At 38.1% G+C, this 27,649-nt stretch overlaps 6 protein-coding genes across 7 annotated transcripts; 2 read left to right on the top strand and 4 right to left on the bottom strand.

Annotated features, from left to right (window-relative positions):
* Positions 1-72: 72 nt before the first annotated feature.
* Positions 73-3,389, top strand: dennd10 (DENN domain containing 10). Its single transcript, XM_062463943.1, has 9 exons — positions 73-563; positions 815-1,011; positions 1,132-1,211; positions 1,298-1,446; positions 1,569-1,680; positions 1,770-1,870; positions 2,013-2,120; positions 2,324-2,418; positions 2,565-3,389. The coding sequence occupies exons 1-9, from the start codon at positions 518-520 to the stop codon at positions 2,730-2,732; spliced, it is 1,056 nt and encodes a 351-aa protein (XP_062319927.1). The 5' UTR covers positions 73-517; the 3' UTR covers positions 2,733-3,389.
* A 211-nt stretch (positions 3,390-3,600) lies between these two features.
* On the bottom strand, positions 3,601-6,690 carry sfxn4 (sideroflexin 4). Its single transcript, XM_062463945.1, has 14 exons — positions 6,499-6,690; positions 6,329-6,394; positions 6,177-6,239; positions 6,052-6,078; positions 5,875-5,929; positions 5,680-5,705; positions 5,518-5,571; positions 5,370-5,432; positions 5,216-5,284; positions 4,958-5,048; positions 4,693-4,808; positions 4,529-4,614; positions 4,219-4,336; positions 3,601-4,136 (listed from the first exon to the last, which is right to left on the bottom strand). Exons 1-14 carry the CDS (start codon positions 6,535-6,537, stop codon positions 4,059-4,061), a joined length of 951 nt encoding a protein of 316 aa, XP_062319929.1. The 5' UTR covers positions 6,538-6,690; the 3' UTR covers positions 3,601-4,058.
* A 60-nt stretch (positions 6,691-6,750) lies between these two features.
* On the top strand, positions 6,751-8,921 carry prdx3 (peroxiredoxin 3). The gene is made up of 7 exons (XM_062463946.1): positions 6,751-6,887; positions 7,240-7,354; positions 7,500-7,641; positions 7,725-7,860; positions 8,059-8,162; positions 8,247-8,412; positions 8,504-8,921. Exons 1-7 carry the CDS (start codon positions 6,852-6,854, stop codon positions 8,552-8,554), a joined length of 750 nt encoding a protein of 249 aa, XP_062319930.1. The 5' UTR covers positions 6,751-6,851; the 3' UTR covers positions 8,555-8,921.
* Positions 8,922-9,088: 167 nt separating this feature from the next.
* tm9sf3 (transmembrane 9 superfamily member 3) lies at positions 9,089-16,414 on the bottom strand. The gene is made up of 15 exons (XM_062463942.1): positions 16,218-16,414; positions 14,853-15,048; positions 14,561-14,683; positions 13,441-13,601; positions 13,278-13,355; positions 13,000-13,131; positions 12,713-12,879; positions 12,527-12,621; positions 12,280-12,410; positions 11,972-12,111; positions 11,645-11,713; positions 11,393-11,539; positions 11,170-11,253; positions 10,918-10,994; positions 9,089-10,744 (listed from the first exon to the last, which is right to left on the bottom strand). Exons 1-15 carry the CDS (start codon positions 16,311-16,313, stop codon positions 10,677-10,679), a joined length of 1,764 nt encoding a protein of 587 aa, XP_062319926.1. The 5' UTR covers positions 16,314-16,414; the 3' UTR covers positions 9,089-10,676.
* A 380-nt stretch (positions 16,415-16,794) lies between these two features.
* On the bottom strand, positions 16,795-21,232 carry si:ch211-117n7.7 (Monoacylglycerol lipase ABHD12-like). 2 transcript variants are annotated; one of them, XM_062463940.1, is made up of 14 exons: positions 20,980-21,232; positions 20,735-20,856; positions 20,542-20,647; positions 20,248-20,367; positions 20,045-20,075; positions 19,905-19,950; positions 19,552-19,681; positions 19,263-19,300; positions 19,003-19,082; positions 18,191-18,273; positions 17,530-17,608; positions 17,226-17,350; positions 17,071-17,140; positions 16,795-16,854 (listed from the first exon to the last, which is right to left on the bottom strand). In XM_062463940.1, the coding sequence occupies exons 1-13, from the start codon at positions 21,069-21,071 to the stop codon at positions 17,113-17,115; spliced, it is 1,080 nt and encodes a 359-aa protein (XP_062319924.1). In that variant the 5' UTR covers positions 21,072-21,232; the 3' UTR covers positions 16,795-16,854; positions 17,071-17,112. The 2 variants fall into 2 exon arrangements, with proteins under 2 accessions (XP_062319924.1, XP_062319923.1); XM_062463939.1 differs by lacking the exon at positions 16,795-16,854 and having other exon boundaries at positions 16,979-17,140.
* Positions 21,233-21,444: 212 nt separating this feature from the next.
* Positions 21,445-26,929, bottom strand: mocos (molybdenum cofactor sulfurase). Its single transcript, XM_062463938.1, has 15 exons — positions 26,707-26,929; positions 26,353-26,442; positions 26,073-26,139; positions 25,290-25,940; positions 25,112-25,188; positions 24,812-25,011; positions 24,523-24,639; positions 23,835-24,233; positions 23,032-23,194; positions 22,824-22,911; positions 22,618-22,742; positions 22,416-22,509; positions 22,124-22,265; positions 21,934-22,038; positions 21,445-21,833 (listed from the first exon to the last, which is right to left on the bottom strand). Exons 1-15 carry the CDS (start codon positions 26,846-26,848, stop codon positions 21,732-21,734), a joined length of 2,562 nt encoding a protein of 853 aa, XP_062319922.1. The 5' UTR covers positions 26,849-26,929; the 3' UTR covers positions 21,445-21,731.
* Between the last annotated feature and the right edge of the window lie 720 nt (positions 26,930-27,649).

The following is a 27,649-nucleotide window of genomic DNA, read 5'->3' as shown; positions in this document are numbered from 1 at the left end:
TTATGTTGGATCTACATTGTTATTACACCACTACTACAGCAGGGGGAAGCATAGCTTCTTTGACCAGAAAGCGGCATTGTCATGTGTTTATCTCGTGTTCTTTTCGGTGCCATATATTAAAATGTCAACATTGACACATTTTAAATGTGTATTACTTTCTAAGGGCACCTTATACAAGTTTAAAATGTTGTTTGTTTAAATGCGATCCTAAAACTATCTATAGCAACAACAACAATTCAAATTTACCGTAGAAGAAGCAGATTCAGGAAGAAGGAAGGCGAGCTGGACTCAGAAAGTTGGACAACGAGCTATATTTACAATTTATTTACATCACTTGCACCAATTCGCTAAAGGAAGACGGAAACTTTTCAATATTAACTACGTTTATCAAGTTTGCGGGTGTTGACAATCACGTTCATCGTGAGTTAAAAGCCAGCTCGATAGTTCTACCCTAAAACATCATCTTCCTACATTCAAGTATCTCCTGTATTAGATACTCTTCCCATAGGGATGGAATATGGCATCTCCTGAGACACAGCTGATGCTAAGTGTTGGATTGATTGGTAAGGATTTTGGTAACGTAAAGTTTACTGTTAAGCGTGAATACCTTATAGATTGATGCGTGTTGAAACGAAATCAGAAGCAGTAGCTACAGATCTGCAGTTGGAATCACATGACTACAATGTGAAAGAACTTTCACATCCATTCGATTAATGAAAAATGTTACAAGCTTAGCTGTTAAATAAGACAATCAACTGTTAATCGGGAAAAATATTTGGTGTAGTGATTGCATACCTGTTTCGACCTTTCATAGAGAAGGATGTCAACGCAGACACCTTGTGGGTTTGGTGCTACCCATCTGTCAAACCAGAGTTGCGGGAGGTCTTGCTCAGCAAGTGCTGTCTGACACAAGGCAGAAAAGGGTTACACACTTTTGTTTTTGGCCAGTTCTGCCGAACCTGGTACTACATATCCACTGTCGAAGTGCAAGAACCCACTGCCCTTAAAAAGGTAAGTAGGGCCACACAGGTACCATACACGACTACCTAAGTTTCTACACAGATTGATAACAAATAGGCCCATTACTTAATTTTTGATGTCATATTTGATTTACACATTTTTTGCATTTAGGTCACCCATTTTTCAATGGTTGTCACATCTAAAGACTTCAACCCTGAAAAGTATGCAGCATTCAGCAGAGTACTATGCAGGTAAAGCTTACACAAGTTTTTATGTTATGTCTCTTACAGCTTAAATCAAATGCAATGTCAGCCATGGCTATTTTTCTGTTTGTCAGGATGTACATCAAACATGGCAGCCCAGTGAAAATGATGGAGGGGTACATTGCAGTCCTCACCAAAGGCATTTGCCAGAGTGATGAGAATGGCTCCTTTCTTATAAAAGATTATGATGTCAGAAAGGCATACTCTGCAGGCTCAATTAAGGGTAAACATCACACTTCTAAAGAGATAAATTAAATCCACTTCAAGAAGCCAAATCAACAGAGAACGGGATTCAAATGCACAGCTATCATTAAAATAGTCTAATCTGATGTGATTACATTTCAGATGTGGTGTCCCAGTTTGGGATGGAGACCATCATACTGTACACAGCCCTTATGCTGAAGAAAAGGATTGTGGTCCATCATCCACGTGTTGAAGCACTTTTGGAGTTCACAAGGTGACTAAATGGACATAAAATAAGATTTGTTCTACATGTTTACTTTGTCCCTATTGGCAAATTAATGAGAAGTTATTTCTAATATTTAGAGTTCTTCCAGCCTTGATGTGGCACCGAAAAGACTGGTCCATTCTGCACCCCTATGTCCACCTGAGTGACATTGAGCTTGAAGATTTGAAGATGTGCACAGGTTAGAAAGGTTAATGGGTATCATTATTGGAGATGCTCAGTATAGTGCTCAGTGATAAACCACGATCTGCATTTGGATCCTAAAAAAATAAATACTGAGGGAAATAAATAATAATACACCCATATGCTCCCTTTCTATGTAGGATATGTTGCAGGATTTGTTGATTCCGAAGTCAGCAACAGAACCGATTTGTTTGATGTGTATGTGAACCTCCCAGACAGCGAGATCACAGTATCTCATAATGCCAAAGGTTTGTGACTGCCCTAAAAAAATGAAAGAAAGTTAACCAACTTATCCACAAGTCAGCTCCTAACTAACCATTCTGTCTTGTTGTATGGAGATATATCAGTTGATTAGACTCAGATATCCAGAAGTACATCTATGGAGGTTTCTTTAGGAACTAGTAGACCCTGGTTACAGGATTTTGTGTTGAGATCTAGTTTCACACCACAGAAGCCTTGGCTATGGGGAAGTTGCACAAGGACATTGGCCAATTCATTGTTCAGTCAGCAGAGGATGCCGACAGAACAGATGGGCAGGTTATCAAGGTGACATTTCACACAAATAATATTCTATAATCTCTTTGGTTCTATAGACTACTTGACAGGACTAAAGTATGTGTTGTGTACATTTTGTGGCATTTTTATATTTTAGAAAAACAATATATTCATTTTGTACTTCATTTCGTTTTCAGGACATTTCTGTGAAGACAAGAGAGATCCTTACCAATCTTGTGGCCCTTGCTGACGAGTCGGACAACTCAAAAATCACCCTGGACACTTTAAAGCGTCATCACCTCCCACCTGCAACCGAGAACTTCCTGTTTCACCTGGCAGCTGCTGAGCAGCTCCTGAAGATATGACCACCTGTCTTCCTTTACTTAACTACTGAATGCAATGTCTCCTAATATCAGCATGGGCATTCGTCAATGTGAGAATACATTGTGAACAAGTACTACGGACATCATTTTTCTTTCCAAACTCTTGAATTCCTTAGACAAGCAAATATAATGTTTTAGCTTTCAAAGAAGAGTAGCAGATCCTTACAGTCATATCGATGTATTTAGTGCAAGTGATGTCATAGTGGAATGTGGCTATTTCATTGATCATTCGAGTAATAATAATGTGCCTACACTGTAGGTATGAGCAACATTCATGCTTAATCACCTGCTAGTCCCCCAAGCACAGAAATGCAACACTGCAGTGAAAGGACAGTCTTGAAAACAAGGATGTACCTCTAAACATTCCATATACCTTTGATTATCTTATGATAGAAATGTTTTAGAAAATATATGGATAATGCATATTTTGCTACATATTTGGCCATTGCATACCGTATGCAATTATCATTACTTTCTTACAATTATATACATTAAGTAATGTTTGGAAAAGTAAATTGCCAAAAGTGTCATAACCAATCTAATCCTCACACAGCCTGTTAATCACTTATTCACTGCTCGTGATTGTTAAAATTATGATTGTTTGTTAAAAATGAAATTTGGTATGTGCTTTGTGCAGAACACAGAAGTGCCGAGTTTCTTTGTGACTTATCCTACAATTGTTGCCAAAAGTTGTCTGTGTCAATTCCTAAGAAGCAGTCCAATATGTAAGTGCATAATTGTTTTAGTAGTAAATTATTATATTTTTCAGAAATTTTACAGGCATAATGTGTATTAACAGTACTACTAAGTAGCTTATCACACTATTGGACACCAAAAATTGTTCAAAGAGTTCATATTTTTCCAACCCTTTACTAGTGCATGTTTCCTACAAATAAATAATGAGCAATAACAGAATTAAACAATCCTGCAAACACGAGAAAAATCTTAAAAGATTAATTGTTGTACAATTGTATTTCATCGCTTGTATCCAATCGCGTCCTGAGGCATTTTGGTTTGCACCCGTTTATAACGCCCATTCGAAGAAATCGGATATTAATTGAGAGGTTCCAAACTAATACGTATTAGCAACTGGTCTGGTGATGGCAAGCTGTTGTTATGTAACAATTATCTAAAATGTATTGTCTTCTTACTAAAAGCAAGTGTTTGTTACTGGGAAATATGACAAATGTATTTATCAGGTACACAAAGCAGCCATAAACTGTGTCTAATTTCATTGGTGTGATTCTTATTTCTACCCAATCTACAGAGTTTGGTGATGATTTGATGTCAGGCCTTTGTTATCCTTCCTCACAGCCCCCTGTGGTAGAATAGCTGGCCATCAATTGTAGCAGCCTGCAACTCCTTTTCTAGCTTTTCCCTTTTAATCTGTAAAACAAAAATGATTATATTGAGGAGTGTACTCCAGTGTGGCACATATAAGCACATATAACAGTTCTCTAAGACTTACAGTTCCAAGCTGAGGAAAGAGACTGAAGGATACTGGGATCATTAGGCCAAGGACTAATGCAGTGCTGATGTGACGAATAGGGGCAACCAACAGAGGGCTTCTGGTCAAACGTTTTGCTCTGAAATAACAGGAAATTTAGCTAATTTTAAAATATACCGAAGATAACATTTATGAAAGGCTAAAGGCAATACATACAATCTGATATGCTGAGAATGTAAACAAATGCCTTTATATCATATGCAAGACAATACAATAATAGGTATGTCCATGCCAAAATTACAGAGCTGTTAACATAATAAGAAAGACTCACGTTTTTGAAAAAAACACCAGGAGATTAGGAACAGCAGCCGTAGTGCCTAAAAGTATAGCTCTGGAAAGAGCTGTGTCCTGCACGGCCTAAACAAAAAAAACATACAATTTTAACATTTATTCTCATGTTTTTTAATTTATTTAACTTGAATGATCTTCACTTGCCTTTGCTCCAGCTTCCTTGGAGGTGCCAACAGCATTTCCATTGGAATCAAACACCAGAATTCCATTTTCAGACTCCTCACTTCTGACAACATGCACATTAAAGTAGGCCAGGGCAACTAGAGGATTACAATCATAATCAAGACACAGTCAGTATTTTAATATCACTCAAAATTAAGGAAGTGTCAGACATTGTTTGCCAGTATACTTATAACATGTGAGATAAGTGGATTAAAAAGAGTTTCTTACATAAATACAAAGAACTTACCTGAGAGGGGCACTGGCAATACTGACCTAAAAAAAACCTGGGTAGGTGGGTTGATCACACCAAGGCGCTGTACAACTATTTGTGGAATTGCCTAAAAAACATGACAATTACACATTACTAAAAACCTAAGGCATTTGATATCCACTCTACCCTTCAATTGACAATACTGTGTCAAATAGTTTAATATAAGAAGTGGACAAATGACAGGACAACATACGATACATTAAAAAAAAAGAAGCTTGGTCAAGCTGTACGCACCCCTGCACATGTTGAATACGCCACTGATCCAACAAGCAACAAAACCTGCTTCATTGAAGTATTTTTTCCCTGACAGTGAGACAACATAATCAATATAATGCATGGTACAACACAAGGAAAACACAGTGGGACATCTTGATTAAAAAAATAGTACCTGCTCAGCTGATGAGTTCCTGTTAGCAAAATTAAATCCAGCATTGTAACTCTGCAACAAAAACTAGAAAATGCACGTTTTGATTATTAATAAACTTTTATGGTTTATCTTTATATGTGGAATAGATGATCAGCAGTAGATTCCTCACCTGCCAAAACAGAGCCGGTTTAACTCCACTATGTGGCAAAAAACTGGCCACAATCTAAGAATGGAACACACATTAGCAGAGTTAGCTGTTCTTGTTCATCAAATAGTAAAGATATTACAGCTGAGTTCATAGTTAAATGTCCTCAATAAAATTGTTACTTACCAAAGGGGCTGATATAGGAAACAGAGCTGAAAAATATATATATTGCAGACATTACTTTAAAATAATCAGGCATAATGCAGCAGTGACACAGTATTCGTATAGCATCACTAGTATATCTTAATTAGGCAACCACACTTAGTAAGCTTCCAGTTCAAATAAAGTAAGATTACTTAGAGAAGGTTTTTTCTACAATACCTTGAGGACGAAAAACAACTGGTAGTACAGCACCAGTATCAGCATGGACAGAAGACTGCAAATAGAGGCACTGATAAATACATTTAACTATTATACAGGTACACACCTATGTCTTTCTAACAAATTACACAAATAATCAAAATAAATAAATATTGGTCATAAAATATCATCACTTACCAGAGAAAGCTTCCATGCATTCACTAGCTAGATAAGAAAAACAGACCAAGATGATGAACTTAAAACACTTAATCAGTATAACGACACAACATGCGTGGTTAAATTTGCTATGAACAGTAAATTACCGTGTCATCATTCGACAATTTTTCCCCAGTGGCAATGAGGACACGAGCCTTTTTTATTTCAGCCTAAAAAAAACAATGATTACAACAATTTGGTTGACTACACTTCATGTGTCGGTAAGAAATCCATCAACAGGGCCGGTAAGGATACTCACGTCGGAGGAGAGCAAATAACTTGGATCAAGAAGATCGAACCACAGGCGTAAACGACTGAAGAACGACTGTAAAAGAATGATACACATTTAAATCTGACATTTCTCGAAAATGTTTCTCTTGGAACACTGTTTACGGTATTGTTGCCAAAAATCTGTTGCAAGTTAACTACCTTGCCTTGGCTTTTCCAATACTGCAAGTTAGGATCCATTTTTGCCACCAATCTTTATTGATTGTCTTTGGCTGTTTATAACCCTATGGCATTGTTTTACGGGAGTACAACTAACTGTTCAGTGGGGTCCTAGTCAGGAGCAGGACATGTGTTTGAGGTCAAGCTCTATTTACAAACCTCTTCCTGAAACAATCACGTGATAAGTGGGCGTGTTTACACCAGTTTCATGAGCGTCAAGCCAACATACAAGTTGCGCAGTTTTAAAATAGGAATGTTATTCAACAACCCTCTGCGCAAACCAAGTGTATGATGTGTAAAACTCCATTAAACTCTTCTTCTTGTCATAGCAGAAAATGGCAGCCACCATTGGAAGATTACTGAGGACCTCTGTAAGTTCTCGTCGTCATCAGAAAGTAGATTTTGAAGTAACAATTACTGTTATCATTTGTAATTGTCACAGTTGATTTTGGTTGCGTATGATATTAGATGTTTACGCATATCTAGCTCCATTCAACGATTACTTGTTAACGGAGTCAAGTTTAGCATAATGGCAGGCAGCGAATATAATGCTAGTAAGCAGTAAGATAGTTGAATTAATTCCGCTTCTAATTTGTGTCCCAGTAAAAAAAATATAAATACACATTGTTCGGTATACAGTCTGCAAGATAACATTTAGAAACAGTCTGGCCATCAAAGTAATGCTCGACAATAATGCAATATCTGTGTCACTCATGGCGTTAGGCAAGGGTTGCTACAGGAGTTAAAGTCGGCACCTGTCCACATGGAACATCATTAGTAAATGGTACCGCAGGAAGTCTTAGTTTTCCTGTTCTTAAAAAAGCCAGTTTTTCAACCAGTAAGTATGGAATGACAGCTGCAAACAATGTCCCACATGTAATGACACATTCATTTTTAAATGTATACGTATATTTATAAACTAGTATATTGCTAGAGAAGTAGGCCTGCGAGTGATTACTCTTTTGGTTTGATCTTTCCTTTAGTCGCTTCCAGGTGGGCTCCAGCTGTCACTCAGCATGCACCCCATTTCAAAGCAACAGCTGTCCACAATGGAGAGTTCAAGGAGATGAGCCTAGATGACTTCAAGGGCAAATACCTGGTCCTTTTCTTTTACCCCCTCGATTTGTGAGTGCTGTCGACTTATCTGTAGAAGTGCGTGATGTCTGTGTATATTTGTGTATGATCATTGGTGCTTTTTTCTGTTTCAGCACATTTGTCTGCCCGACAGAGATCATCTCATTTAGTGACAAGGCCAATGAGTTCCATGACATCAACTGTGAAGTTGTGGGTGTGTCTGTGGACTCCCACTTCACTCACCTTGCATGGATAAACACCCCACGTAAGGTATGTTGAGAACTAGTCCATCATCAAACCCTAAATGGCAGACATATTGGTTGATAGAAGCAGAATGGTGCTTACTTTTCACCCTCACACACATCTCACAGCATTAGAGGAGACAGAGCTTAGATTGGTACGTGTTGAAAATTCAAATTACTTAAATGTCAACAGTATTTCTCTAATCGGTCATTTTTCCATCTGAAGACTGGAGGCTTGGGTCACATCCACATCCCTCTGCTGGCAGACCTCACCAAACAGGTTTCAAGAGACTATGGAGTTCTTCTAGAGGGTCCAGGCATTGCACTGAGGTAGAGCATGTAGCTTGATGCAATTTAAGTTAATGTTTCAACAATAGATTCACATTCTGATGAAACTTGCATTTTTCTTATTAGGGGTCTGTTCATCATTGACCCTAACGGTGTGGTGAAGCACATGAGTGTGAATGACCTGCCGGTAGGCCGCTGTGTAGAGGAGACCCTCCGTCTGGTGAAGGCCTTCCAGTTCGTGGAGACCCATGGTGAAGTGTGCCCAGCAAGTTGGACTCCAGACTCCCCCACGGTGAGAACACACCTGACCTACAGCCGCTATTCTGCCACAGCCTTACACAAATTGAAAACCATTTTACAATATTGTTTCATGTGTCTTTCAGATCAAGCCCACCCCTGATGGTTCCAAGGAGTACTTTGAAAAAGTTAACTAGACACCCATCCCACAACTGAAATCAAATGTGGACCGAAATACATTTAGAATGATACATTGCATTTTGTGACATCTTCATCCTAGCAGGAGCAACCGGCACCTTTTTTTAATTTAATTCAGGTTTTCAGTGCAAGACTTGCTACTTGTATGCAAATATATATGACTTTTGAGTCATTTGGCTAAGTTACACTCATTCTTCTGGTTATCAGTGGGTGAATGCTGAGACTTCAGTAGTCTGTAATAGTTATATACATGTTAGGTTCTTTATAGATCCAAGCAAATTGAGATGCATTGTTAGATTTCAGATTATGGTCTAAATTGTATATGCAGACCTCTTACATGGAATTATATTATGAAATATTTATATATCACAGCCGTTTAATTCTGTTCTTCAAAATATGACCATACAATGTCTCTACCCTCCCCCTAGTGTCTTACAGTCTGGCTTGTAAAGAAAAAAAATTATAAAAAATGGACTGGTTCAAACATTCTGTGCCTGATAACATTCATTAATAAACCAGGCCTAAATAACCCCTGTACATAAACAAGTTTATTTTGTTTATTTTTTACAGCAAGTTAATATGCAGGTTCAAAATGCCAGACATACGGTACATGGGAGGTGCCAAAATCAACTTCAGTGAGGGGAAAAATTGAAATTAGAAAAAAAGGCATTGCCACTTCTCATACAAGGAACATACTGTATTTACACAACAAAATGGAAAAAAGCTTTTAACACTCTGCAGCACTGTATGTAGCTATGAAAACATCTAGTTAAGTGTACATAAATTTAATTTTGTACAGTATGTTTGCAGAAATTCAGCAACTGCCTCATTCCATCTGACATTCACAATAATGTTTCAGTTTATGGTAACAAAAGATGAGAAAACAGCTGACCAAAAATGGAAAGCCTTTTAAAGCTTTAAATAAAATACATAACCAAAATGACAGAAGTGTCAATACACCTCTTCTGCAAGCAGAGCAAAGTCAACAAAACTTGCCTTTAATTTCTGAACCTGCTAGAGCACAAGAGATGCACGCACCAGGGGAATAAAAAAAAAAACTAAACTATAACTGGCAAAGAAAATACAATTTAATGAGAGGTTCATGCAAGTTCAGGCAAGATGAAAGAGTGCCACCCGCCCCATCCCCAACGCACCAAACCAAAATCTTTTTTGTTTATAACTGAATGATTCATTAAAAAAAACACCCTGTAGTAAATCTGTACAACCAAAATACATTTGGGATCTACATCTAAAAGGTACATTATTAAGGTTATATACACATTTCCCCCTATCCATATATTATCTTTACAAGTAGACTTCATTCAAACCCAAACATTAAGAAAACATAAGACTAAACAGGGATTGGATCACATCAAACATCCATTTAAAACAATCTGTCATTTAAACTGTACCTCAAAAGCATTGATCCTGTTTTTACTGGTTTACTTCTTTTTATTTGTACAGTTAACTACAACAGAGCTAAAATATTTGTCCTTAGGTGGGATGGATGTCCACTACTGTATTTGGGAACTAAGATATAATTGTCAGTATATGGAAATAGTGTCTACTCTGCAGGTAACATCCAGATTTACCATGGATGAACATTTTATGAATAGGTGTAGCTGTATGTGGAGACCAACATACATGAACAACACGGAACTCTGAGTGACTCCGTAATACAAAATAGAATCAAATCAGAGCGTGGACACAAACCCACCTTTCCAATATTCTAATACAATAGAACAAAGGCTTTCTATACACTTCGGCCTCTTCACTGAAGAGAGCTAGACTATACCATCAATAAAGATCTGTGTTCTCGGTGTTGGGTGGGACTGAGTTTGAAAGATTTAAGAAGCCATGTTACATTTTCTCCACAATATTGTTTGAAAGAAGTTGATAAAAACAGAACCAAAGTTAATGTATTGTCTGCAAATGTACTCTTGTTTATCAAGGTGGATTTCATTTTGCAACATTGAAATTCATTCAGAAAATGGAAAACTACATTTTTACAAAGTGAGATAGCACAATCTCTTCCTGCAAACAAAAAAATTACTTGTGCCCTCGGCTTCAGTTGGGAAAAGCTCTTAGGCTGATCCATGGATCTCTGTGGTAACTTGCTTCTTAGTCAATTTTCACATTTGTGTAGATCTTCCTCACAAAGGCACTTGTTCCCATATACCCAACAGCCCCTGAAAAAGTAAGGTACATTGTGATTTCTAGAGTCACCAAAAATATTTTAGTTAGTGAAAACACTCCAAAGCCCCAGACATGAATACTAATCATGAATGCAGCTATAATACTTGGCACATCCCTGCCAGGCTGGGGGCCTGAAATTAAGTGAATAAGGGTCCACAGAACTCACCACACATGATTCCCAGGGAAGTGCTGAACACAGCCATGTAGCCAAAGTAGAAGGATGTCTGGAACAGACCATACATCCTGAAACAGCCAGGCAGGATTTAGTGGTTAGTTACAGACAACAATAACTACAGTTAAAATAAAACACTGGGATTGAATATAATTTTTCCAACAGCCAGAATATTTGCTTTAACAGTGCAAACATGAAATAACTAATTTTCATGCAAGAAATAAGGGGAAATTCAGTTGAACTCACTTAGTTTTGAAGAAGTAGTAGTAAAAGGAGTACATGTAAACATAAACAGCAGTGGATGCAGCAGAGAGGAAACTTGTCCATTGCCTGTAACAAAAAGACACAGAACATTCAATTGCAAGACACACAATACTCTATTGGATGAATTGATATTAATCTGCACATAGCAGTGCCAACTTCAATATAGTGGGACAAGCAAATGGACTAATTATGATCCTTTACTCACCACCTGTAGTCTTCAGCATTGAGGAGAAAGTATGTGCAGACAATGGTTACACACACAGTCACGATGCACAGGATCACCAGGACCAGCATCATGAACCCGTACACATAGTAAATCTTGTAGGCCCAGAATGAGGTGAAGATGAAGTACCTGAAAGGTGAGCAGAAAAAATATATATATTTCTTTATGTAATGTCTAATATACTGTAAATGTTGGGAATTGCATAGCCTATTGACAGGTGTAGGACTGGCTTACATTTCAATGAAAATGGAACCGAATGGGAGGATTCCTCCAAGGCAGACAATGACAGCCGGCTCCATGAACCTGGAAAAAATGTGTTCATTTCTTATTGACCACAATTTAGTTTTGCATACATATGCAACCTGAATTTATTAAAAGTCAAAGCTGCATTCATATGACCTGAAAATTACATGGAAGATGTGGCCTGTCATTTATAGTCATATATACGTTCAATAAAAGAATAAAGGTCATATCTCATGAATATAAAATTATTTGAGATTAAAGTTTGAATGAAACAAAAACTCAAACAAATGACAACATGTCTTGTCAGTATGTTCGTACCATTTCTTCTCTGGGATCGGTCTGGGCACAGCATTAACTCGACAGGGAAAGTTAGGCTGGCCCGACAAATTTCTTCCCAGAATGGTTCCCACAAGGTTTAGTGGCAGAATTACAAAGAAGCAGATGCAGCAAACAGCAATCTGAAGGGAAAAAAGTACCAGATAAATTGATGAGAGCATCGAGGAAATACTCCTCTAAATGTTTGGTGAATATTCCACGTTGACTTTTCCTGGATTGGTTCATTTAAATGGGCTTCCTGCAGTTTGTGCAATAGTCATAACTGGAGGGGTTTTACTTTTAATACTCACCATAGTACCAAAGGGGATGGCTCGGGAGGCATGGTAGTAGATGGCAATGAAGTTGATGAAGAAGGCTGTCCCACACACCATGGCTGGGATCAGGAAGGCTCCAATAAACATCTGTTTAATCCATCGCCTGCCTACACGATGACATGAATATATAAGGTGTTAGGTCCACTTAATTGGGTGTGAACTGTCCTGTTTTCAAAGGAAAGTGGAGGTTTGGCACGTCAGAACTAATATGAAACCAACTCACCTCCTTGTTTTGCATACAAACTTCCACCAAAGTATCCATTCACTGGAGAGGTGGCGGCATAGACAAATATGGCTGTGCTCAGCATGGATCCTCTCCTGCAGAGATAAATGGTCACAGGGTTCATACAAGAGTAAGGAGTAAGATACAGCATCCATAAGGTTTTGATCCATTGTTTTTATGACTCACTCTGTGTACAGATCCTCAATCATGGCCACGAGGATGACGATGAAGGAGACGGAGAAGATCTGGCAGCCGGAGCCAATGAGGGAGGAGAAGATCATGGGGTGGCTGGAGGGTCTGAACACATCTCCATGGACCTGCTTCCACCCATACTCATCTCCTAAGTCCCGGTCCTATGGTACAAAGTTATACCATCAGGTTATATCGAAGACCAATGACACACAGAAAGATTTGACATTGTTACTGCAAATAATATGCAATCATCAGTACTGTTTATAAAAAAACACAGATACCATGTCATCCATCTCCTCCTCCTTGCTGTATCTGGCATAGTCTTTCCTGAGCGTTCTCATCAGGATCATGGATACCAGGCCCACCAAGAAAATCACCATCATGAAGGAGTTGAAGATGGAAAACCAGTGAATCTATATAATAAATTAATGAATGAAGAATACATTACAAATCTTATTAACATACAGAACATATCAAAACCCTTCCTAGATTTCCCAGCGGCGCAGATATTTGTCATGTTGAGGATCTACATACATGTCACTGTGAAAAAGCAACTTACTCTGTGCTGGAAAAAGGATGGATCAAGGTATTTGTCAAACCGGTCCTCAAACTTCACGTCTGACTTCTTCCACTTCACCTATGATGAGATGGATGGTTGTGACTTCTTGCCATGTGGTACCATCCCATTTTACACAATGAATATGAAATATAACAACACTTACAGAATAAGACATAGCAATTCTTGTGTTTGGAACAAGCTTGACTTTGCCCTCACTGGTCAAGTTGACATCAACAATTCTATTTCCATTGAAGCCAATCTCCAGTTTCTTGTAAGTCCACAAGTAATGGTCTTCTCCATTTTCATCTGCCTCTCCGACAATTCCTGCAACACGGTCAATGCTGAGTAAACTGGTAATAGCAAGGTGCTAGTATAAAACACAGCAACTGGATTTAGGGCCAAAGTCTATATTGATTCTCAGTGAGTAAGCCATAAGGAAGTACTGAATTCCAATTGTATGTAATAACTAGACAAATGCCTCTAGACCCACCTTCAGTTCACAAACATCCGGTTCAATAACAGATTAGAGTTGGGTATCGAGAACCGGTTCTATTTTAGAACCGGTTTGGAACTGGTTCAATTTTAGAACCGGTTCCTAATTCCCAAATTGGAAAATTGCTAATTTGCAAGAGGTTTCTTCCGCACTGTCACTTGTTCTCCCCCAGTTGAGCCTTTCAATTGGCTACAGGCTGATTGGTTGACTTTCCAGCTCAAATATAAAGCCAAAAAGTATCTAGCCTACTACTGCCTCTCCATTAAATGATCACCAGACAAAAGGAAACAAAAATGGCAAAATGGGGCACAAAAAGGCAAAATTGTTTAAACTAATCTGTCTGAGGTATTTTTTCATTTTCTTAAACCAGAATTTCAATAGATACAATTTGAACAATACCCAACCCTATAACAGATGAACCTATATAAATGTAAGAGTTATTGGTCATGGCTTTTGATTTACTTTGTCTAAAAGTTTTTAAAAAAATCAGAAATATTTGGAGAATGAGGCACTGGTATGTTAAATGATGAATGCAAGAAACTGTACCATGTAAACGGGAACATACATAGTCAAATCCTACTTTAAAAATCTAGAAAAGAAAATTACTCATATTCATTACCATTGCTAAATCAGCTTTACACAAGAACCACCAGTATCATGGTCATCAATGTTCTATGTCAACCACTAGCAAAAAAAGGTTAAGATAAGATCATACAAGAGCATACAAGGAGTGTTAAAACTTAGAACGGTAAGTTGTAACTTTACAGGCCTGTAATCCAACATCACTCACCCCAAATAGGTAGGTCATCAATGTACATTTGGTACCAGTAATGGTTCTTGATAGCATACACAAAAGCATCCCGTTTCTCTCTGTCCAGCTCAATTTCACAGTATGTGGTTTGCATGACTTCATCTGTTGAGAAAAACAGTGGTATAAGGTAATACACAAAATAGCACACTGCATATAAATAAGAAATCTTGTGCCCACAGAATGGATTCCAATAATTGTTTTATGTATAAGACATGTTAATACATCTACTGTAAGTCTGTAAAGACTGACTTCATGGTGGAAAATTAGATACCTTTGAATTTGATGTCTAACCCACTGAATTCCAACTCCACTCCCTGCAGCGCCTCTCCGAGTGTTTCATGGTAATGGCTAATGGTTTTTTTAGTGCCCACACAGAAGGGTAGGGAGAAATACTTGTATGTCTCTTGTCTGTTATGGTAAGGCCCCACTGTATTCATCCATAGAACCACCTCTTCTTTATCTATGTACTGTTGAAAAAAGAAAACATTAAATACATAGCTCTACACATGCTGCACCCTTTTCACTTGTCTTTCTGGTTCCATAAAGCTTGAAGACATTATTCAATCCATAATAACTATAGCATACAAATTCAGACAAAACTATTTCCTTGGCTTGATTTGCATACTGGGAACTTTTTTAGGTAATTATAAATGTTTCAAATGTACAGTATGTCAACACAAAATGAAGTTGTTGTTGAACACACATTCACTGGTAGACTAGCTACAGAATTGTTATGTATAATATTGTCAAATACGTAAACGTGTATTCACTGTATGTAAACACAAAATTGTCTTTAAGTAAAGTGATTACAAGGGCTATGCAACTACAATTTTCTGACATTGCCTGGTTTTTATCAGTACAGGTCACGATAGAAAATTTAACATTGGATCGCCGAATACTGTAGTGCTAGGTCTTCTGCAGCTAGCAAGCAACCTGTAAAGTCGCTACACAAACTTGTCTTGACAAACCTGATAGGAGATTGATGTTGCTGTGGCTACACGTCATACACAGACGATCGTGTGTAAAGCTACCACCGTTACAAGCACTCAACTTCCTCACACAACACAACTTTAATGTATTTATATTGGTCTTCTGCAGTGGCTTTGGAGAGGGAGGCCCGAAGACCCGAACGCCTGGCTGCTTTCTTGCACTGACGTTCACATTGTGCGCTTGCTAATTACAGTAGTTTGCTTATGCCCACTAACGTAACAAGTTGGTTAAATGACAACATTTAAACCATATACAGTAGCTAAAGCAACTACAAGTGAGTATGTGCATGCATCTGGTTAAATCTGTGATGATTCCGAAATCCTTGCGTTCTACCTGTCAGTGCTAGCTAGTTAGCTAACATTGTCGTTAGCTAGCTACCGCTACAGTAACCCGACCGAGGTACTGTCTAGCTAACGCGACTCGCTAGCTTGCTAACAAATCAGTAAGGGCAGAACTGTTTCCACTGACTCTTCGTAGACGTAGGATGTGACAAGTCACCAATTGCATTGCTATAGCTGGCTATATTCCGATACTTATGCTAGTATCACAATCAAGCGAGTTCCTGTAGCTAACTATAGCTAAAACTGACCATTATTTTCGGCACACGCAAGGCTTCACATTTGCAATCGGCCTCAAATGTTCTTACCGTGTGTTCGTGTTCATCAGATTCGACCGGCATTAATAGCCCCGCAATAGAGACAAAGACCATCACTGCAATCTTCCATCTGGAAGACCCCATCATTTTCTGGGAAAGTTTACACGGATTTGGGATGTTAGCTTTGTTAGGGCTATCCCACCTTCTTCCTGGTTGTATGACAGTGGCAGTTTTTTAGGATGCTTGCAGACGCATATGGCGTAAATGCCTCACACTTTACAATCGCACCCACTCCTGATTGATGAAATTATGTCACATGGTATGTCTCCTCCAACCAAAGGAAAAAACGTTGAGCAACTGTTGAATTTTGGAACTAGTGTGCTGCGCTGTCCGCCACCTTCAGCCACGTCATCTGATTGCTTGAACTACATCGTTTTACCTTTGGTAAAGTGATTTTATGAAACCGGACTTAACTCACGCCACAACAAATAGGTTGATTATGTATATAGCAATGTTTGAAAACCGAGTTTTCCAGTGATCAAGACCGGAAACAGTAACTCTACAGAACTTCATAAGATATATAAATTCCTTGAGTCAGACATTCTCTCAGAAAAAGAGTAATGATAAGTTATTTTTTTAAAGGACACTTTAATTATTTTGGGGTATTTAATCCAGACACATCAAACTCCTTAAACATTAGAAGAGGGTTGCAGTTTTACCATAATGTTATTCTCAGCCATATTTACACAGCATAATAATACATTTAATCCGAATGCTTTCAGGGCTGTAACTTGTTGACTACTAAAAGTTTGTAATCTGGTGATCAATGACACTGATACATAGGGGTTGCCTAGTAGTCTAAAATCGTGCAGCAATATTTCACAGGCAGTGTCCTGAAATCACCTGAATCGTGATGTCTGATGAGTCTTGTGTATTCACTGGTGAATTACTGGTGCAGTGACAGAACAAATTCCCTGTTGTGAAAAGGATAAACAGTTACGTACATTTTAGGAATGCATAGCATTAAAATAACCACTTCAAACTTTAACATTTTCTCACCGAATTATGTCTGGCAGGTGAAGGTCTTTGTATAATCCATTGTGCTTATACCCAAGGGATCCACTAAATGGTACCATTTTGACTTGATTCTTTAAGTTCTGGTTACTCTGCGCTATTTGATACAGCTTTAAAGGAGTGTAAAAAGTAGCAGTTGTGAAGTTAGACAATTTAAGAGTTTTATATATATATATATATGAGAGTTTAATTTGAAGAGAGGGTAATTCAGCTTCAGAATTATGCTTATTATAAACATGAACAGATAGAAGACAAAAATAAAGACTTTGCTGATAAATGTTCATCTTACCTTCTCAGCCATGTGGATAGGGACTATGTGATCATCTTCCGCATGAAGAATTAATAGAGGACTAAGGATTTTTTTTAAACTGCAGAAAGACAGAAGCCCAACTGTGATACAAATATTATTATACAAAAAAAATATATAATTATTTTCAAAGTCAGGGTGAATAAAGAATTATATATATTGTGACAAACTGGCATGAAGCAATCATGCGGACGGAGATGTCAGTTTTTTCTAAGCAAAACATGTATGCCTTAAAACGACAGGATTGCTGTTTATTAACACTTTATTAACACTTTCAACCGGTAAACTGACCAGATGTCATCAATTCCCATCCCAAACTAGGTCATGGTGACATTACAAAAAAGTCCTCCACACTGTCCTAGACATACAAATACCAAAACCCATACAACATGAAACACAACAATGACTAAAACATGAACACAGCATTATGAAAACATAATTAAATGAAAACTAACAGCCCCATAAACCCTTGCGCTAATCAGCACAGACTGTCAACAAATAGCATGACCGTTTCCTCAGGTTTCTACAATATTTTAAATGGTGCATGTTATGGTATATGGATCATATATGGAATTGATTTCTATATGTGCCTCTCAAACAGGCAAATGGACGGTGTTTGAATAAAAATGTACAATTTACTTACTTCTCATCATTAGGGAAGATAACATTGTTCTTTGACAATGTGTCCAGAAAAAAGTAATCAAAGCCTGGAAACCTCCAGTAAAACTAAGGGTGGAAAGATATAAAATATGTTAACAAACAGATGATATTAGAATTGGAACAAGTCCTATTTAACCCATATTTATGTATTAATATAATATACACTACCGTTCAAAAGTTTGGGGTCACCCAGACAATTTCGTGTTTTCCATGAAAACTCACACTTTTATGTATCAAATAACTTTCAAAATGAATAGAAAATATATTCAAGACATTTACAAGGTTAATTATTATTATTAGAAATAATTATTTGTATTTGAAATATACATTTTGTTCTTCAAACTTTGCTTTCGTCAAATAATGCTCCATTTGCAGCAATTACAACATTGCAGACCTTTGACATTCTAATTATAATCCTTCTAATCATCCATTAGTCTTCTAAGGCAATTAGCAAACACAATGTACCATTCGAACACATACAGTAATAGTTGCTGGAAATGGGCCTCTATACACCTATGTAGATATTTCATTAAAAACCAGACGTTTCCACCTAGAATAGTCATTTACCACATTAACAATGTATAGTGTATTTCTGATTAATTTAACGTTATCTTCATTGAAAAAAACAGTGCTTTTCTTTGAAAACTAAGGACATTTTTAAGTGACCCCAAACTTTTGAACGGTAGTGTATATATATGTATAATTGAATAAGTATAATATATAAGATTTATATATATATATATATATACACACACATTTTTATAAATATATACATATATAAATACTGTGTCTCACCCAGGTGAAAGGATGATGGGCACCTTGCTGTCGAATATTTGTGAATACACCCTCAAGAATCACACCATCAACCACCACCCCTTTAAAATGTAAAATGTAATTACATTCTCACTACCAGAAGAATAGTATTCAGGAAATGTATATTATGATAATTTATGACTTGTTTGGTTTTGTATTGTTTAAAAAAAAATTGTGATGGCTTTCCATTTTGTAACTGAAAAACCCCCCAATCATAACGGAAGTAGAATTTCTGTACCTACCATGTTCCATTAGTTTGACTGCAGTGTTTGTGGCCACTCTGCATTAAGATAAGGAAGTGCATTAGCGGAAGTTACTTCAGGCCCTTTTCGATTATTTATTTAATTGACACAAGTAGTGGTAGCCAGGGCAATCTATTTTTTGTTCATTTTTACCAATTCAGTATGCGTAAAAGGTAAGGTTACAGGAAAGGACTTTTCAAGGAAAATGTGTAAAAGCTCTCAATACAGAACCAGAAAACATTGATCATCCATTTGCCTAAAAAATATATAATAATTGATTACCACTGACCCAGTGCCAAGGGAATGTCCCCAAATTAAGACCAGACTGCTACCGCTGTGAGCTTTCACCCACTGATACAAATGAAGGACATCAGTAGTCAGTCCAGCTTCAGTGGGTTTCCCTGAGGAATCTCCAAATCCTGACAGAATTTCCAATGTCAATGGCTACACAACTCATGTATGACATAATGTGGCCACAAGGTGGCAGCCAGTCAGATGGAAACCAACACCAGAAGAAGAGGTCAAAAATAGTAGAGTGGCAGCCCTAGGACACGACAAATCTGAAATATCTTGGAGTATCAAACCAAGCAAAAACATGTTACGTCATACAATAGCTTCACTAAATAGATTTAATTCACAAACCTCTGTAATCCAAAGCCAGAACATGGTAACCTACTGCACTCAGAACCTATGGACACAGCAGCGAATAAATCACCTATTTTTAAATAGTAGGCTTATAATATGTAGTAGAAAACTGAGATTTGTAAAAAGCAGTCCCTTACATTAGCTAGTCCCACACGGTGACTTGCTGCCCTATTGGAATGAACACAATGAGCACAGATATAGGTAACAAAGATCACAAACAGTTGTATAAGTAACGAACACAACTTAATTATCATTCCTGTAGTGTCTTCTGAAAATGTATTGCAATGTCCATCATATGCAGTATGTTTAGCAAAGAATAGGCCTACAATCATCCTGATACCTTGTACCTCCATTTCCATGTAGATAAATAACAATTGGACTTCCACCTCCCAAAGAGCTATGATACCAGTCCAAGTCCTTCCCCTGAGCCTGTTCCCACTGATTTTCAGGAACTGTGTGCCTGAGTAAAATGACACATTGAAAATGGATTACATCCTGAATATTCAAATAGAGCATACACCTGGTGACAAATTGATACAACATTAAATTTCACTTAAATGTATTAGCCTAGCAGTAGGCAAGATGGACCACATAATCTCTCCATGTGCCTCATCATAACAAATTACTAACTCACCATACACCCAGTGATACTCCTTCTTCAGGTGAAAGGTACAGGTTCACAGTATGATTTAGAGAAAGGTCAGCAGGTTGGCTGAGATCAGTTAAGAATGGGACCCTGACTGAAAGAGAGGAGCAAAACTCAGTGGGTTCAGTTACGTCTTCTTATTTTATTATGTTAATAGACAGGCTGACGTTTAAAATCTTACTTCTGTGGGAATATACTATATGTGTCAGAAAGTCAGGGGATAGTCGCAACATAAAAGGCACGGAAATGTATAAAACAACAAGTGCCAATAAACCTCTTTTAAACCACAACCAACAGCTGGAGCTGGGGAGAGAGAGAGAGGTAGAAGACGTTATTCCTAAATTAAATATTCGCTGACTTACTTTAATTCATTTTGTGTGCATTGTTTCTTATAAACAATAGCTAGCATGTATTTAGCATACTTACAGTTTCACACTTGATGAGGCAACTTCCACAGGTTGGACCTTGGAGCCTGACGATTTGGAAACATCGTCACGGTCACTGGTCCTTTTCCTCATTTTGCTTTGACTTTTCAGCAACTAACAACTATCTGCTTTTTTCTTAATTTGTAACAGTGAACTACAATTTTACAACAGTTAAAACTCAGACGCCTACAAGTAGTCTGCGTCTTTGGGACGTGATCATTGCACCTACAACCCCAAATGAATCAATATCAACCAATAAGGAAATGATGCAAATTCGAATAGATGGAAGTTTAAGGTAGTCCTTTGTGATTTGAAGATCCTACATATAATATGTACCGAGGCATTTTGGAGTCCACCTTTACACAGTTACATAGGACCTTTACACACTCGCCACTTACATAGGACCTAAATATAGGCTAAATCTTAATGTATTCCATTCGCATGGCATTACACGACTAAGCACACTTGAGTACGGTCAATTTGTTTACTTCACTCGAGATATAACGAAATATTAACATTCTAGCTAACTTAAAAAAGAAAAGAACTACATGAAACGTATGCTCTACTACTTTTCACATTAAAACAGCGTATTGATGTATGACTGTAATCACATGAAGGTTTATTAACATTAACAACTATTTAAAGTGTAATTAACATTAACAACACACAACAATTACAATGTGTCGATATTGTCAAACGCTGACGATATCGACACTACAAAAGTGTGGAAGAAAATACAGAATAATAATAACATTATTTTAACATTTCAGGCATTACAGAAGAACCAATAGTTAAAGTATAGGCTTCAGTGGGATTTTCCTGTAATTGATGGTTGAGGTAAACACCAAAGGTCACCTGAAGAGAATGAACAGTATGAGTTTATGGAACAAAATATTTATGCCAAAAAGAGACAAGTTATCAAAGTATGAGAAGGAATCATAGTGTTTTTTCGGACCTTTCCCTTGTGGTATGCAGAGAGAGACAGAAGAGGTTCCTTGGTCTTTGCACCCGTGTCTTGATTAACCCCAATCATCTGGCACCTGCCACATTGACCTGCCACCTTTAAGATAATCATAAGCATGGTCATTAGCCTTTTTGTTGTTTATCAGTCACAGAGGTCTGATCCAATTAAAAAGAAATCCCACCTGAAAATTAGTGTTTCCAATAATCAAGTGGGACCAATCATCTTCTTCAAAGGGTTCTATCCCATCAATTACTAAATTAGCTCGGAAGCGACCAATGAGCTGCTGGATATTGAACGATGGATGGTCCTCACTGCCCTCCTGCCTGTATCACAGTGAAAATAAACCACATAACAGATAAACAAACTATTACTAAATTAGTATAAGTTATGATGCTTACCAAACTATGTATTAAACAGGTTTCTATTTTAATTATTGTCTGCCTTAACATAGTCTATTGAACTGATTTCTGTACCTGCTGGTGATGTGTTTCAGAAGCAACTCAACACTGGCACGGTTGATCAATAAATACTGGGCTTCATTCACCAATGAGAGGGCAGAAGGCATGCCTAATAGCAGGGGTAGAAAGCCAAAATCATTTTCAAAATCAATTACATAGGACATAGGGGAATAACTGAACGGATACATTTCTATAGACACTGTCAAATTCAATGCACCTTGTTCAAGACCATTTTTCATGTCACGAATGACATCAGAACTTTGTCTAATGAGGCGACAAGGCTGTCCAAGGAACTCTGATAGCCATGATGCTGCCTCCTCGCCACAATCCACTGTCTTTACCCTTGGGTAGAGGAATGATCAGTATAACTGCAATGACTTGAAAGTTATTATAAAATCTTGTACGATAAAAAGTCTAACTCACCTGTCACCACAGACTTTGCTTTGACAAACCTTATTTCTCTGGAGGGTCTCATTGGGGATATTCAAGGGAACGGAAATTGAATCCATTCCTTAGAACCAAAAAACCTTAGAACCAAAAAACAACCCTAACCCTTTTCTGACACAGAAAATTAATCATTTGAATCCATCTTTGTTCCTAAAGCATTGTAAAATAGAATGTACCATCTAACCTGAGGCATGCAGGTGGAGTGTGTTTGAGGGAAGGTGAACTTGAGGATGAATAAGACATAAGCGTGCCTCCCTCTTCTGGCTCAGACAGACTCCATTCCCATTCACCACCATCCAGCCTCTGTCATAAAGCAGCCCCTGAGGTCCCATAGGCCAGTCACAGACCTGCAAATGATACACACAGTTCCATGACGACACAGCTAGCCCAATACACATTATTAGTGTGAATTTTGGTCTCACTTGGGACCTGCAGTGCTAAGGTTTTAGGTCATTTTGTGGACATTACTTAGTTCTATATCTATAGCACAAAGCATCCAACTAGAGACAGTTAGAAGATGGTAGAGACTTAAAGTGTATAATGAGTGATAGTATTGTTATGGTACACTATATAAGGACTGAAGATGTACACTCTTGTACTCCATGTTAAGACTTGATTACCTCATGCTGTACACTAGAAGGAAATAAGTCCATTGAAAATACATTAGTACTTCTTAACTCTATTGTTTATAAGTAACCTAGAATGAAATGTTCAGTTTTTCATTATCTTTACCTTGTTCATTAATTTAAAACTCTTTGTAAATAGTAAAATAATTGGACAGATAAAGTGTTAAGTCACTAGCATTTGGTTACCAAACATTTGACAACTGGAAGAAAATGTCAGTGCAATAAGCAATTGTTGAAATACAATCTGAAGGATCTAGCAATCAGAAAGATATGTAATTTTGAATGTTCCAGATAACTGTAATCTCCCTGGAAGATTTACCGACTGCCCAGAAAACAATACAGAGAAGAAAAACGTACAGACCTGAAATGCTGCACAGGATTTGATGGGATATATGTAAATGGTCACCAGAGTGTGGCCCTTCCCATGGGTGCTGGTGTCTTTGGTTGTGGCATTGTCTTCAAAGGTGTTTACCGAAGGTTCTGTAGTGACATGTATCGCTCCTCTGTGAAAATGTCCAGCTTTCTCCTCAGTTGTTCTGCTAATCAGATCTGGACTGGAGTCTTCTAAGGAAGTGGCTGATTTCAGTCTTTTCCATCTCTTTTGATCCACCTTTACAGGTTTCTCTACAAAGCAGTCTACAACAAACTTCAGGAAGGTCTTGCAGTCTTGAAAGGTTGACATGTAGCCAAAGGAAATACGTACAGATCCTGTTGGTCGGCCATCCACTAGGTCTATGTTATCTCCACACACATGACCAACCTTGAGGTAAACAGCAGAATTAAATAATAATAATCTATAAAATATATGAAATATTTTACAATTATTGGATTGGACACAACACGATTGGACCCCCTTGTGGCCCCCCTAAATGTATGAATAATTATAAACATGTTATTTTGCCTGTTCACGCCTGCAATGCAGTGAAGAAAACAATATGACCACAATCATGTTTAATGTAACTGGTCTCTCCAACAGTACAACTGGCTACAGCTTCCCCCCCCCCCTGCTTAAAGTAAAAGGTACATAAAAGGTACACTTCATGACTCACTTGTAAGTTTTTCTTCACCTCTTGATCTGATGTACCAAGGAAAAGCTGACAGGCACCTATATTACAGAAGCAACCTGTGCGCACATGGATGTTGAAAAGGCTCGCCAGCTTTTCGACCTGAACAGAATAAGATATCGGAGGAATGCATCAGAAAGTGGAATTACATTTTTGTAAGCATTCATGTTTACTGTAACTAGATACAGTATTTGTTGACTAAACTTGATGATAATATCTGAATGTAAAATACAGTCTAGGGCCACTGAATAAAAACAGAACCACTTGAATTAACCTGGGAGTATCCAATGGTATGTCCGTGACAGTCAATCAAGTTGAAATTGAGGATTGGTCCTTGTGTGCTTGGACTCTCAAACTCGCTGGCAGTGTATATCTGTGCCACTGGTTTACCATTGTTATGGTGAAGACAGGATAGCAACATGTAGGTATAGCGTGCTAAACCAAATGTGTGCATCTGGATCTTGTCCATGTCACCTGAAGCAGAAAATGTAAAATAAAAAGGTTGCTGTTTAACTGTGTACTCAAGATGACAAATCTAGTGTGAATAATGGATCATGTTATGGCTTTGCAATACCTGTTATTGTCTGCAGAGCATCAAATCCATGATTTAAAGAAATTATGTCCAGGAAAGATAGAGTGCCATCTTCAAACCTATACCAAGAAAAAGTGAAATAGACTTAACCGTTTGTAAACATATCCAACATCATAAATCATGCTCACAGATTTAATGTTTTACTTATCTAATTTGCTACCTGTCAGAAATGTTTGTTGTTTGCACGTAGTAATCATCGCCTGCAAGGTAGGCTGCAGCCGTCCCCCCTCCAAAGTAACCCTTCCTCAGAAAGGCTGCAGAATCATTCCTAACCAGCAGAGCCCCCAAACCAGTGGGGAAGCCAAACATTTTGTAGAAGGAGATGGGAATGAAGTCAGCAGAGTGCTCCTGCAAGTCCAAGTGAGAGCAACTGACATAGGAGGCAGCATCCAGCAGGACAAACCACAAGCCTTGGTAGTCACTTGCTGGGTAGAGCTCCCTTGCCTTGATGCCTTTCAAATAACTCAGTGGATATTTTCTGCCTGAGAAGTTGCTCTGAGCTGGATAACAAAAAAGATGTGGAGTCTGGCAACCATTGCCTTTATTCTGTGGCCCATCTTTGGCTCTCGTCTCCACTTCCTGCGGTGAGACAGGGAGAGTAACTACTCCCAGGGCTGAAGTCACTGCTCTGATGCCCACCACTGAGGTATGGTTGTCAGTCAGGTAGCAGAACTGACTCCTGCCCCCTGCCTCTGTTGCAGTAGGAGACCTCCAGGGAAAACTCTCAGCCACTAATTTGAGTGCAGCTGTACAGCCAGAAGTGAAAATCACTGAGTATTCCTCAGATGTGGTGTTGAAATGCTGCAATACCCTGAAATAAATTGCAAGTCTATTATAGCAAAATGACATTGAAAATGAGTGTTCACTTCTTATTACTCACTACTTATCCTAGTTAGCTGAGACATTCAGTGTGAAGGTCTGCTATGTAAGGCAATAAAGATACCTGTCTCTGACACGCTCCACTGTATCATATGTTAGTCTGCTGCTGGGGTTTTGGCTGTGAGGGTTACCTATGGGGGACAATGTCAAAGTCCAGAAGTAAACATTCTGTTAAATTAAAATATCACATAGTGTCATAGGCTCGTGTCTGAAATGTTTACAAGGCTAGACACGTATGTTCACCTAGTGAGTGACCTTGTGAACATATATACATGAGCAATTCACTAGTAGTAAGAGCTCAAATATATTTGCAATACAAAGGTAGGTTATTTTCACAGTCTTACCATACACATTTGTGGAGATATCCTGGCAGAAGTTTCTCACCAGCGATTCAGGATATAGAGTGGCCGCAGCATGATCCAGGTAAGTTATTTCTGTCAAAAATGGGATGGAATCATTTTACCCATGGCTATATTTTCAATAAGTGTAAAACTGCACCTTCATGTAAGAAGCAGCGTTGTGATCATTGGCATACGATAATAGAAAACGAGTCACTCTTCAACGAGTTTTAAGATGTCATGTTATGACACCGTTTCTCCCTCTCCAAGAAATATTTCGTAGCCATTTGGTCCAACATGTTTTTTCAATAAATTGATAAGCAATGGGCTGAAGCAACAGTCGGCAACACCATAGTCTACCTTTAATCCTTCTGAAGTCCTGTTGTAACACATCAGACAAGTTACGTATGTAACCGTATTTCTTCCAGACTTCCTTGTAATTGCCAAATGTGCATAGTTTTGAAAAATCCAGCGGTTTCTCCTGCATGTTGTTGTCATGCATGATGTATAGTTTTGAAGTGTTTCAGTGTTTTTGACAAAGTTCGAAGTCCACCCATAGGCCCACCTCTTTGGTGCTCACGAGTTTAAATGTATCGAAACGATTTACTTTGGGTTCCTCTTTTCAGAAGGACACGGATTCCTCTAACCCAACCATCAACATTAAACAGGAAACATCGATCTGTCAGATGCTGAAGTGTGTGTATACGCAAACTTATACTGACACCTATTATCTCTAAGGATTTAACTTGTTTTAATCGAATTTAGAAACTCTACAGGAGGTTCGGTAGGGGGCAATAAAGGAACTAAATTACATAAACACATTGATATGTAACAATAGTTGTTGCACAGTAACAGTGCAAGTCTCACGCTATCGCCGTGAGACTACATTCCAGCCATATATTTCAGCTGAGAAGTAAGGGATCACTTGTCCCACTATATAATGGACGAGGCGCAGGCATACTGAGATGATAGATGTCTCGATTTATACAGAGTGATGCCAATCAGTCTCACGCCAGTCTCAATCTCACGCCAAACTTTGTATAAAACTTGAGAGCCCTGACAGTAATAACTCCATATCACCAATTGCTAAACTAATGGAATTGACATCTGAAGGCCTGTGGCTATAATACTATAAGATGGGTCTCTATGGGATATGAGGACATATAGCTCCTCTAGATAGAAATAAATGGTAAATGTACTTAGAAATGTCTGTCTTTGCATCAGCCACTCATTTAGCCCTATCCAGTGTCTGTCTTATTTCAATACACCCACACAGCACATATAAAGCTGCTAAGAGGGAGCC

This window comes from Osmerus eperlanus, chromosome 6 (assembly GCF_963692335.1).
Source record: "Osmerus eperlanus chromosome 6, fOsmEpe2.1, whole genome shotgun sequence".
Classification (NCBI taxonomy): domain Eukaryota; kingdom Metazoa; phylum Chordata; class Actinopteri; order Osmeriformes; family Osmeridae; genus Osmerus; species Osmerus eperlanus.
This window is presented reverse-complemented; position numbering and strand designations above follow the sequence as displayed.

Bases quoted from the DNA above. Each gene is read 5' to 3' on its own strand.
- sfxn4 (XM_062463945.1), bottom strand. From the start codon at position 6,537: ATGGATCCTAACTTGCAGTATTGGAAAAGCCAAGGCAAG. The intron at 6,079-6,176 runs GTAATTTACTGT...TTTCTTATCTAG, and splicing joins AATTGTCGAATGATGACACG to CTAGTGAATGCATGGAAGCT. The intron at 4,809-4,957 runs GTAAGTTCTTTG...GTAATCCTCTAG, and splicing joins ATTGCCAGTGCCCCTCTCAG to TTGCCCTGGCCTACTTTAAT.
- tm9sf3 (XM_062463942.1), bottom strand. From the start codon at position 16,313: ATGATGGGGTCTTCCAGATGGAAGATTGCAGTGATGGTCTTTGTCTCT. The intron at 14,684-14,852 runs GTATCTAATTTT...TTTTCTCAACAG, and splicing joins GTTAGACATCAAATTCAAAG to ATGAAGTCATGCAAACCACA. The intron at 12,411-12,526 runs GTGAGTTGGTTT...GTCATCGTGTAG, and splicing joins TTTGTATGCAAAACAAGGAG to GCAGGCGATGGATTAAACAG.
- si:ch211-117n7.7 (XM_062463940.1), bottom strand. From the start codon at position 21,071: ATGAGGAAAAGGACCAGTGACCGTGACGATGTTTCCAAATCGTCAGGC. The intron at 19,682-19,904 runs GTTTGTGAATTA...AAATTCTGTCAG, and splicing joins TCTGGCTTTGGATTACAGAG to GATTTGGAGATTCCTCAGGG. The intron at 18,274-19,002 runs GTGAGACACAGT...TTCCACCCTTAG, and splicing joins CCCATCATCCTTTCACCTGG to TTTTACTGGAGGTTTCCAGG.
- mocos (XM_062463938.1), bottom strand. From the start codon at position 26,848: ATGCATGACAACAACATGCAGGAGAAACCGCTGGATTTTTCAAAACTA. The intron at 26,443-26,706 runs GTAGACTATGGT...CATTTTTGACAG, and splicing joins GGACTTCAGAAGGATTAAAG to AAATAACTTACCTGGATCAT. The intron at 22,510-22,617 runs GTGCATTGAATT...CCCTGCTATTAG, and splicing joins GAAAAATGGTCTTGAACAAG to GCATGCCTTCTGCCCTCTCA.
- prdx3 (XM_062463946.1), top strand. From the start codon at position 6,852: ATGGCAGCCACCATTGGAAGATTACTGAGGACCTCT. The intron at 7,642-7,724 runs GTGAGTGCTGTC...TTTCTGTTTCAG, and splicing joins TTCTTTTACCCCCTCGATTT to CACATTTGTCTGCCCGACAG. The intron at 8,163-8,246 runs GTAGAGCATGTA...TTTTCTTATTAG, and splicing joins GGTCCAGGCATTGCACTGAG to GGGTCTGTTCATCATTGACC.
- dennd10 (XM_062463943.1), top strand. From the start codon at position 518: ATGGCATCTCCTGAGACACAGCTGATGCTAAGTGTTGGATTGATTG. The intron at 1,447-1,568 runs GTAAACATCACA...ATTACATTTCAG, and splicing joins CTCTGCAGGCTCAATTAAGG to ATGTGGTGTCCCAGTTTGGG. The intron at 1,681-1,769 runs GTGACTAAATGG...TCTAATATTTAG, and splicing joins GCACTTTTGGAGTTCACAAG to AGTTCTTCCAGCCTTGATGT.